This window comes from Colossoma macropomum, unplaced genomic scaffold (genome assembly GCF_904425465.1).
Source record: "Colossoma macropomum unplaced genomic scaffold, Colossoma_macropomum, whole genome shotgun sequence".
Lineage (NCBI taxonomy): Eukaryota > Metazoa > Chordata > Actinopteri > Characiformes > Serrasalmidae > Colossoma > Colossoma macropomum.
Genome location: NW_023494790.1, coordinates 30,109,470 through 30,119,548, shown reverse-complemented (window position 1 = coordinate 30,119,548; position 10,079 = coordinate 30,109,470). Strand labels below are relative to the sequence as shown.

The window sequence follows — 10,079 nt, the reverse complement described above, 5'->3', positions numbered from 1 at the left end:
AAATTAAGCTAATTAAACACAGACATTTTTCCATTACCTTTTTTCATCCAAGTTTTCCAAGTAGTGAAAGTATTGTTTGAAAATATTCAGAAAAAATACCATTTTTAATAATGGTAAAAAAGGAACTAAACAAATGGAACTAGTTACTACAATCCTTTCTTACATTCTTCCTCATTCTTTTTTTAATCAGTTTTAATTTTTTCTCCTGCCTACAATCACAATAGTTGCCCAGGCTGTGCTAATCATTAAAATGTAAGCCCTAGACAAATGCAGATGCGTTTAGAGTACATGATCAACTCCACCCTTGACTGGCATTTGCAGCACATCTTTAAGGTGATCTATAAACAGGCCATCAATGAAAAAAGGAAAGTCAGTTTCGTAGAGTCTTGTTTCACTTGCTCTATGTCACCCACATGTCTATGAACTGAAACTCTGTAGCTGATCATCGTTCTGATAGGAGCTTGAAGAGACTGAGCCTCAATAAGTACATGTTTCAATGTCTTTTTGCTCACACAAGCTTTTATAAGACTGAAATGACAGCAAAATATTTTGTCTTCTGCTTCTGTCTACAATTTTGAAGCCATGAAGCTAGAATATTACTTTACCTGGGAGAAACATGTGACATGAGGACCTGGACAGCATCACTGAGAAGCTGTTGGATTGGGAGACATTTTGTCCCCTAAAGAATTGTGACACTTATTTTAGCATTATGTCATTCATGAGTTACTTGTAAGATGATCTAAAGCTGCTAATTAATACCTCCAAATCAAAATTAAGCAAATACCCATATCACTTAGGAAACACTGATATGGAAGATTTCCTGGAGAAGGTAGAAGAGGATGAAGCTTTCTGAAGCTTAAGAAGAAATTAAAAAAGAACTTTTTGGCTCTAGAGACCCAAACAACATGTCAAATAACATTTGCAGAAGTGCTGTTCAGGCTGGACAGAATAAACAATGACAGGGTCATAAAGCTAAATGACTGATTTGCCCAGCTGAAGCCTTGAAGCCCACTAATGCTGAGATCATAGTGCTTTTGGCAGGAAAAGGTTAAAATACAAGGGAATACTCTCATAAGTAATCTGTTAAATAACAACACACTTTTTGTGTAGGCTTTTTTCTGACAGAGAGAAATATCGCCACCTGTTGGTTTTGGTCAGAAAGTGCCATCACCAAAGTCCAATTTGGGAAAACAGCGTTCCTCAATGCTGCACCAAGCAGAAGCGGGCAAAGCAGCCCAATACCATTCTCAAGTAGAGGTATGTAACGATGGCACAACTTGTGAAGGTAGGCAGTTGAATGGGAGGGCCCAGAAACATCACTCATGACAACTTGGTTTCAAGGTTCCCAGAAGTGCTCATAGTTTATTAAAGCTTCAAAAACACAAATATTTACACTCACGAGAGAACAAAAAATAAAACAATAAAACAGGAAGGAATAACCTTACTGAGCTGAGGATCAATATCTGACTGTTATTCTTACACTCTTGGATCTAAGCTAAGCATGAGTCTGGGGCTGCGAAGCCACACAGAACTCTTCCTACTACATCACCCTCATAGCCGTTCACCCTATCTCTAGCCTGTGGTCTCGCTTTTAAGCAGGTCGACCCTCCCACTCAGGATCTGGGTCGTATAAATCTTATATCTTGGGTGACAAAAGAACAGAATAAGAAACATCACTTATATAGATGCAACATTATAGTCATGGCCATCATAGTCAGTACATATGCGTACACATCTTTTGTTAATCAGCATGCTGTAATGTCTTTTCTTTCCACAGGTTTCTTACGCAGTTCCTCTTCCCTTGGATCATCATGGGCCACTCCAGACCTAGAAAGCAACATGATCATTTGTGCTCCCACTCCTAAAGTGACATCACAACAGATGAGTAAACATTCAGTCTTTACAATGTCCCTTCTTCTTATGCGTGTTCACCATAACAGTCTTCAACAGTCTCTTGAGATAAGGTGTATTAAAAAAGTCCTCATGATGTGTTAGGGCTACCTGACATGATCACAAGGTACTTCAATGAAATACTGACTCAAAAATAAGTAGTAGCTTCCAAAACAACAGGTCAAAATGCTGAATTAGGCACTGTGTGAAGGACTAAAACAAAACTACGTAAAACAAGAAACTGAGTAAATGGAAGTATACAATTTTTTCAGGCCTGACGAACACAATATATTTCTAGCACAGATTGTGCAATTAGAACATAACAAATCTGACAAAATCTGCCTACACCCTAAAATTAAAAGTGTTAAAAAGGGTTCTTTGGAGCAATGCCTTAGATGAACCACTTTTTATTCCCGGAAAAACCTTTCAGTTGTAAACAGTGGATATGTGAGTGTGAAGAATGTTTTTAAAGAAACATAATGTAAAGGTTCTATACCAATCAGGCCTGACATCAGGGCATCAATGCCCCACCAACCAAACATGATGCCCTGCTAAATGGACTAAATAAAAATAAAAAATTATTTATTATTACCATACAAAATGGGGCTAAAACACAACATTTCTGTGTTTTAAATAACTTCTTATGCCTTTGCAGCTGTTTTTAAGCAGCGTGCAGAGCTAAAAACTAACTTCAAGTCGTCAGGTAGCATTTGTGTGGGTTTTTTTCTGTGCTGACCAAGCAATGAAAGATAAGGTGGACCCTCAGTGGAGGAGAGATTAGTGTCTGCAGTCACTGGTAAGCAAAGCTTATGGATCCAAATGATCATAACATATCTAAATGATATAATATGGCTATGCCTGACAACATTAACCAGGTGGCTCTCAGGATTTTGACTGACACTCACAGCACTGTTGCTGCTTTTCAACAAGAAAAAGTGCAACCAGCAGCCTTCAAACAACACAGTTTAAACCCCCAATAAAGGGCTGTGGACCATTTACCTTACTGCCTGCATGTGTAATTCTGTCAAAGAATTCACTCGCTTTAAATGCATAGCCACTTTAATCTGTACATTGTCAGTAGTTTTATTAATCTTTGTGATTGTGCTACTAAAGACAAGTATTGATTATCAGTGCACTGATAATAAATCACACACAACTGCTGATTGCTGCTGTGGACCAATAGATGGTCTATTTTCGCCCACCTCTTTGTTCAATTGTCCTGTGCTGAATGGTTGTATAGTTTTTGTATACTGTACAGAAGAGTTTTTTGTATAGAGTTTGCATTGTTCTATGTGGAATGTAGCACTGTGTCCTGGAGAAACTACATATTGTTCCTCTCTCAACACATCTGTGATGATAATGAAGCTGACTTTGACTTTTTACTTATTGCCCTAAACTACCAGTGGACCTACGTATGTATTCTTTAAGTTTTAATATGTAAGTTGAACATAATAACTTTCTGTGAAGGAGATTTTAGGGGCATTAAACTCTTCAGACATCAGGTTCCTATCACCAACACAGTAAACAAGTGTGAATTTCACAGCAAACCACTCTGAATGACTTCAGAGTTAGTTTACATCTTAGCAAATGAATTATGCAAAACTGTTGGACAAACAGACTGGTTCCACAACAGCAAACGAGTTAGACAAGGCTGCATACTATCATCATTCATGTTGAACCTACATGCGGAACATATAATGATGACTAGAGGAAAATGAGGAATCCAGGAAACAGGATTGGCATAAAAAACATCAGTAACCTTTGATATGAGGATGTTTATAAATCAGAAAATCAGACCTGAAGGCCCTCATAAAGAAAGTTAAAGAACAAAATGAAAACATGGGTCTTCAGCTCTGTATGAAAAAGACTGAGGTTATCACAACAGGAAAGACGGCCAACTTTACCACTGATGGAGAAGATGTGGAAATGGCTGACAGCTTTTGCCCTCTTCAATCCATTATTAACAACAAAGGATCCAGCACAAGGAAAACAAGGATACAGAAGCTTGAAAAGATCTTCAAATGCAGAAACAGATTGTCTCTACACACAAAGATCAGAACTGTCCAGGCTATACGGCCTTTCCTGTGCTTCTTCATGGATGTGAAAGCTGAAATATATAAAGAGCAATACAGGAAAAATAGTGATGCTTTTGAACTCTGGTGTTGGTAAAGACTTCTGAGAGTAAGCTACCTTGGACAGCAAAGAAAACAAACAAATAGATGCTTCACCAAATCAAGCCTCACCTCTCACTCGAAGCCCACATAACCAAACTGAAGCTGTCTTGTTTTGGACAAATACTGAGAAGAACCAATTCATAGGGAAAGACCACAATACTTAAAACAGTCAAAAAAGAGTAAGATGATGACCAGCAACAAGATGGATGGATACAGTCACAGGAATGACAATCCAGCTAGTCATTTATTGTTCATTTGTACATATATTTAGAGCAATTTGTTCATCTAATGTTTTAAAGTGTTTGGGCCTCAAGCCTTGTGGACTAAGGCTCCTCAAAGCTCCTGGCAGTCAGAGGCCCATGGGCAATGGCCCAGTGGCTTGGTCAGTAATCCATCTCTAGACCCCACCCCATATAAGACCATGTCCTGTACTATATATCACTGAAAAGAAATTCAAAGATTTCTGTTTCCTTTGTACTATCCATTTACAAAATGGTGCTTTTACTCTCCGAACTAAAAATATCAGCTTCTTATTCTAATTCTTCTGCATACATGAAATTTGACATATTCATACCTAATCTAACTCTGAAGAATATTACAGAATAATTTATTGATATAACACTAATAGCTAGATTTGTGCTAGATTATGTACTTCAAAATGACCTGAAAAGTTTTTTTTTTTTGTTGTTTTTTTTTTTTTCTTTGAAGCAGTGCATACGATTTCAGCAACTCTCTGGAGAGTGTCCTCGCAGTGAAAGACAAATTTTAACTCTAACATTATCCATAGGCTGGAATTTGTGCATATTTGAGTACATAATGTATGATTTGCATGCCTGGAAAACTTCATAAACAAAAAAATGTAAGAACATAAACTTGCAAAAGACTGTCAATGTTCAATTGATTGTCAGATTCAATGTGATGTCTGTTGTCTTTAACTACTCTACTCCTAAGTAGAGGAGGAGGTGCAGTGAATGTCTCCATGAAGAGGAAACGCCGAGTGCACGAAAAACAAAACTTACGGGGATCGGAAGAGGTCATGTTTTTACATGCTGACATCCTGTATATACTCAATGGTAGATCTAAAGAAACGCGAATGGTTTCGGTTTCCATTCTTCGCTGTGGCTCCAGGGGCGGAGACTTCATAGAGCAGCAAAACCAACAAGAGCTCACTGCACACTGAGATAAAGACCGAGGGCTGATCATCATGAGGTAAGTGTCTATATCTGTCTAAGCGTGTGCGATATGGCAAAGTATACTGCTGTTTTATCACCATACACAATAGCCTACGGGTCACATGGTTTTTTCTGAGCTTTGCTAATTAGAACAGCTAATTTAGACAGTACAGCGAGTTAGAACAGCTAATTTAGATAGTAATGCTTAATTAAAAGAAAAAAAAAACTATTAATAATTTTAAAAAGCCAAAAACTGAATACAGTTACTTTTATTTTTATTGAGCGTAAGGAACAGGAGGAAACACATTAAAAGATAAATAAGACGGGCTAACGTCCAATCAGCTCCTTGTTACTACGCAGCTTTAAATTGACGATGTGACACGACTGGTTGTTTTTTACAAGCTCTATACATCTGGTCTAAATCTGTCTTTTTATAGGGCTTTTATATTTTAGAAATACTAACAATACAAGAATATTTCTAGCAGATTTCTAGTTAAGTAGAAATCCCATTCAGTAATGTTTTCCTGGCGCATCAGAAGTTTGAGGGTAAGGAGCCCCTCAGGTGACATGGTGATTATTTTTAAAAAGGCATGGCCTAGTATTTAGTTTCTTCTGGCCACATATTAAGATACTGAGGCCACCGATTGATATATTGAGGTCATATGGCATAATTCGAACCCCATTTTCCAAAAAAGTTGGGATGCTGTGCTCAATGTTAATAAAAAATAAAATGCATTGATATGCAAATCATGTAAGCCATATTTTTAAAGGAAAATACTACAAAGACAACATATCAAATGTTTAAATTGAGAAATGTTATTGTTTTTTTGACAAATATCTGCCCATTTTGAATTTGATGCCAACAACATGTTCCAAAAAAGTTGGGACGGGGTCATGCTTACCACTGTGTTTCATCCCCTCTTCTTTTAACAACACTCTGTAAGCATTTGGGAACTGAGGAGACCAACTGCTGTAGTTTTGAAAGTGAAATGTTTTCCCATTCTTGACTGATATAGGATTTCAGCTGCTCAACAGTTCAGGGTCTACTTTGTCGTAATGTTTTCAGTGGGTGACAGGTCTGGACTGCAGGCAGGTCAGTTTAGCACCTGCACTCTTTTAATATGGAGTAATGCTGTTGTAATATATGCAGAATGTGTTTTGGCAATGTCTTGCTGAAATAAGCAAGGCATTCCCTGAAAAAGATGTTGTATGGATGGCAGCATGTTGCCAAAACATGTATCATTCAGCATTAATGGTGCCTTCACAGATGTGCACGTCACCCATGCTATGTGCACTAATGCACCCCTATACCATCATGAATACTGGCTTTTGAACTGTGCACTGATAACAAGATGAGTGGTCTTTAGCCCAGAGAACACAGTGTCCATGATTTCCAAAAAAAAAAAAATATATCAAATGTTGATTCGTTGGACCACAGGACACTTTTCCACTTCACCTTAGTCTCAGGCCCAGAGAAGATGGCAGCATTTCTGTATCCTGTTTATGTACAGTTTCTTCTTTGTGTTTTAGAGTTTTAACTTGCATTTGTGGATGCAGCAACAAACTGTTTTCACAGACAGTGGTTTTCAGAAGTGTTTCTGAGCCCATGCAGTGATTTCCACTGTTTTTAATGCTGCCTGAGGGCCCAAAGATCATGACTAGCAAATACTGGTTTTCAGCCTTGTCCCTTGCATACAGAGATTTCTCCAGATTCTCAGAATCTTTTAATGTTATTATGTACCACAGATGATGACAGGCAAAAGTTCTTTGTTATTTTACATTGAAAAACGTTCTTTTTGAATTGTTGCACTATTTGCTCGTGCAGTCTTTCACAGAATGGTGAACCCCTCCCCATCTTTACTTCTGAAAGACGCCTGGGATGCTTTTTTTTTGTACCCAATCATGTTACTGACCTGTTGTCAATCAACCACCAGGTGTTTTTTTTTTTACTATTACACAAATTTACCAACCTTTCGCTGCCCCCATCCCACCTTTGGAATGTGTTGTTAGGATCAAATTCAAAATGGGCATATATTTTTCAAAAAACAATTTCAACATTTGAACATTTCAACATTTGATATGTTGTCTTTGTACTATTTTCAATTATTGTATTGTATTAACTCATGACCTCGATATGTTCATCTGTAGCTAAACTGTATTAAAAAATAATCACCACATCACCTTAGAAACTCCATATGAGGGCGATAGTGAGAGAGTCTGAAACTACAGCAAGTTCCTGTTTGAGTGAATAAAAACATATATACATAATTAGCATTCATTCGCTTTCATTCATTGTGGACTCTTCTTGCACTCTAGAATTTTGATGCCTTGTTCTTGGTATAATGAGATGAACAGGAAGTCAGTAGATGCTTCAAAACTGGCTATCCCCTCACAATCCCTGTGTTGGGCTCAGAAAAGCTTATTGTGACAATAATGCATCGCCATATCACACCCCTATATTAGACTATGTTACTATATTATCAGTTCATGTATGACTCACCTAATTGCTTTTCTTCTAGTTCAACTCAAGACATATTTTTTAAAACCAAACTTCTCCAGCTGGAATGTCATTTCACCTGGGCTCTAAGAAAAGAGGATACAGATCTGACTGATCTTCTGAACAGGCTGGAAGACCAGATTAACTTTGACCTTGGAAGGAAGGCAGGAGTTGCACGCACATACAACTCCATTGGATTTGTGAAGTATCTTCTGGGGTCCCATGATGAGGCTCTAAGTCACTTTCAAAGATCTGTAGAGCTAACAAAAGAATGCCATGGAGAAGACTGTGACAAGCTGCTTGTTGTTCCCTATGGAAACCTCGCGTGGTTGCACTATAATAGAAAAGATTATGAAGAGTGCAAAAGTTACCTGGATCAACTGAAGGAGATCAAAGAAAAATACCCCCCTGATTCTACCTCTGTCCCTTATCCTGAAGTGCTTGGAGAAAAGGGGTGGACCTTTCTCAAGTTTTCTCGCAAGTACTATGAAACAGCTAAAGAGTGCTTCAGGAAGGCCTTGGAGCTGGAGCCAGAAAATGGTGAATGGAATTCTGGTTATGCCATTGCTCTGTACCGCACAGAAATTGAGCGCTCCAATCCTACAGATTCACCCACAATTAAGCAGCTGAGACGGGCCATAGACATGAACCCAGACGATGATGTTCTTAAAGTTCTGCTGGGTCTGAGACTGACCACTTACAAGAAGTACAACGAGGCTGAGAGCCTAGTGGAGAAAGCATTAGAGAACTCTCCAGAACATCCACACGTGATTCGGTATGTTGGGATGTTTTTCAGGCACCAAGGCTCTGTGGATAGAGCCATCGCTTTGTTGAAGAGGGCACTGGAAAGGGTGCACGACTCAAGCTTCATACATCATCAGCTGGCGCTCTCATACAAGAAAAAGAATATCAGTTTGTATCGTGCAGGAAGCCACCACAGCAAGAGTGCTGAAATTCAGCGGGTTCGTAATCAGTGCATCTACCATTTAGAGATGGCCACCACATTGAAGCCCTCCTTCATCTTGGCTATGTGTGAACTGGCTCTGCAGTATGGAGAGAATCGGGATTTCTCAAAGGCAGAGGAGCAGTTTCAGGCTACATTCCAGGTAGCTAAAGAACAAAATGATGCCTGCCAGCTGGTTACTTTCTGTTATGCAGAATTCCAGAAGTACAGTATGAGGTGTGAGTCTCTGGCCATCAAACACTACATCCAGTGTTTGAAGATGGGTCCAGATACAAGTGAAGGGAGGAGAAGTGCTGGACATCTGAAGAGGATTGCAGAGAAAAGAATCTCCAGGAATCCAAAGGATGCAGAAGCATTTGGAATACTGGGATTCATCCATAAGGAAAAGGGAGAGAAACGCCAGGCCATAGAGTGCTATGAAAAAGCTTTGAGCTATGAAGACAATGAAGAGTACCTCAGTAATCTTTGTGACCTTAGGCTTTCTTTACAGTAACGTTATAACTTCATGCCTATTCACATATTCTTGGGGTTATATTAATATAATGGTGTCTCTACAATATATTTACTGTCCTTGGACCATTGCAGATTATCTATAGCTCAGCTCACTCAAATTGTACGCTGGATTGAGTTTTGCATGTGATTAGTTGATGATGTTAAATGAAATTTCACCCTGCAAATAGAAAACTGCTTGTTGAGTCATATATGTTATATAGTAGAAGTTCTTAAGTTGTTTTTTTACTTACTCTGCACTTTATGTTCAAAAAGCACTTTCTATTGATTACTCAAGGTCTAGAATCCAGCAGAGTTTAAATTGTGCTGCACTTTGGCCCTCCAGGACCAAAGTTGGGCACTTCTGTCTTATGAGTAAAATGAATAAAGATTCAACTCAAATGAGAAGTGTCTTTATATCACATCACTTTTATTGCTAAGCTACCATGCAGCCAGACACATTACATACTTTTGAATAACCTGGTGAGATTTAAGCTTCTATAAACACAGCAATTACAAATAAATGATCCCATGGGCCTGGCTTAATTAAGCAATAGAACACAAGAGGGAGTGTGCGAAATAACATCACGACTGTGATTTGGTCGCAGGCACGAGCCGAACGCGATAACACACGATAACACACGACCTCGAGTGTTCTATTGCTTTTATACAACAGTTAAACAAATAAAGTAAGAAATTAATAAACTGGGCCGTGAACGCGGCGTTTAATATGTTTTAATGTTAGCAGTTCCTTTCGCCAAATTATAGTTCCTTAACCAGCAGCTTGTTGCTACGTCAGAATAACGAGCTCCGCTCACTCGCTGCACAGCCGACAGTTCGTTCTCCAGCTCCACACAGACCAACTGACATTTGGGTATTCAGTGTAGCCTCAT

General features: G+C 38.7%; 1 protein-coding gene across 1 annotated transcript; it reads left to right on the top strand.

Moving 5' to 3' along the window:
* Positions 1-5,175: 5,175 nt before the first annotated feature.
* LOC118808872 (interferon-induced protein with tetratricopeptide repeats 5-like) lies at positions 5,176-9,576 on the top strand. Its single transcript, XM_036571752.1, has 2 exons — positions 5,176-5,273; positions 7,756-9,576. Exons 1-2 carry the CDS (start codon positions 5,269-5,271, stop codon positions 9,188-9,190), a joined length of 1,440 nt encoding a protein of 479 aa, XP_036427645.1. The 5' UTR covers positions 5,176-5,268; the 3' UTR covers positions 9,191-9,576.
* Positions 9,577-10,079: the final 503 nt, after the last annotated feature.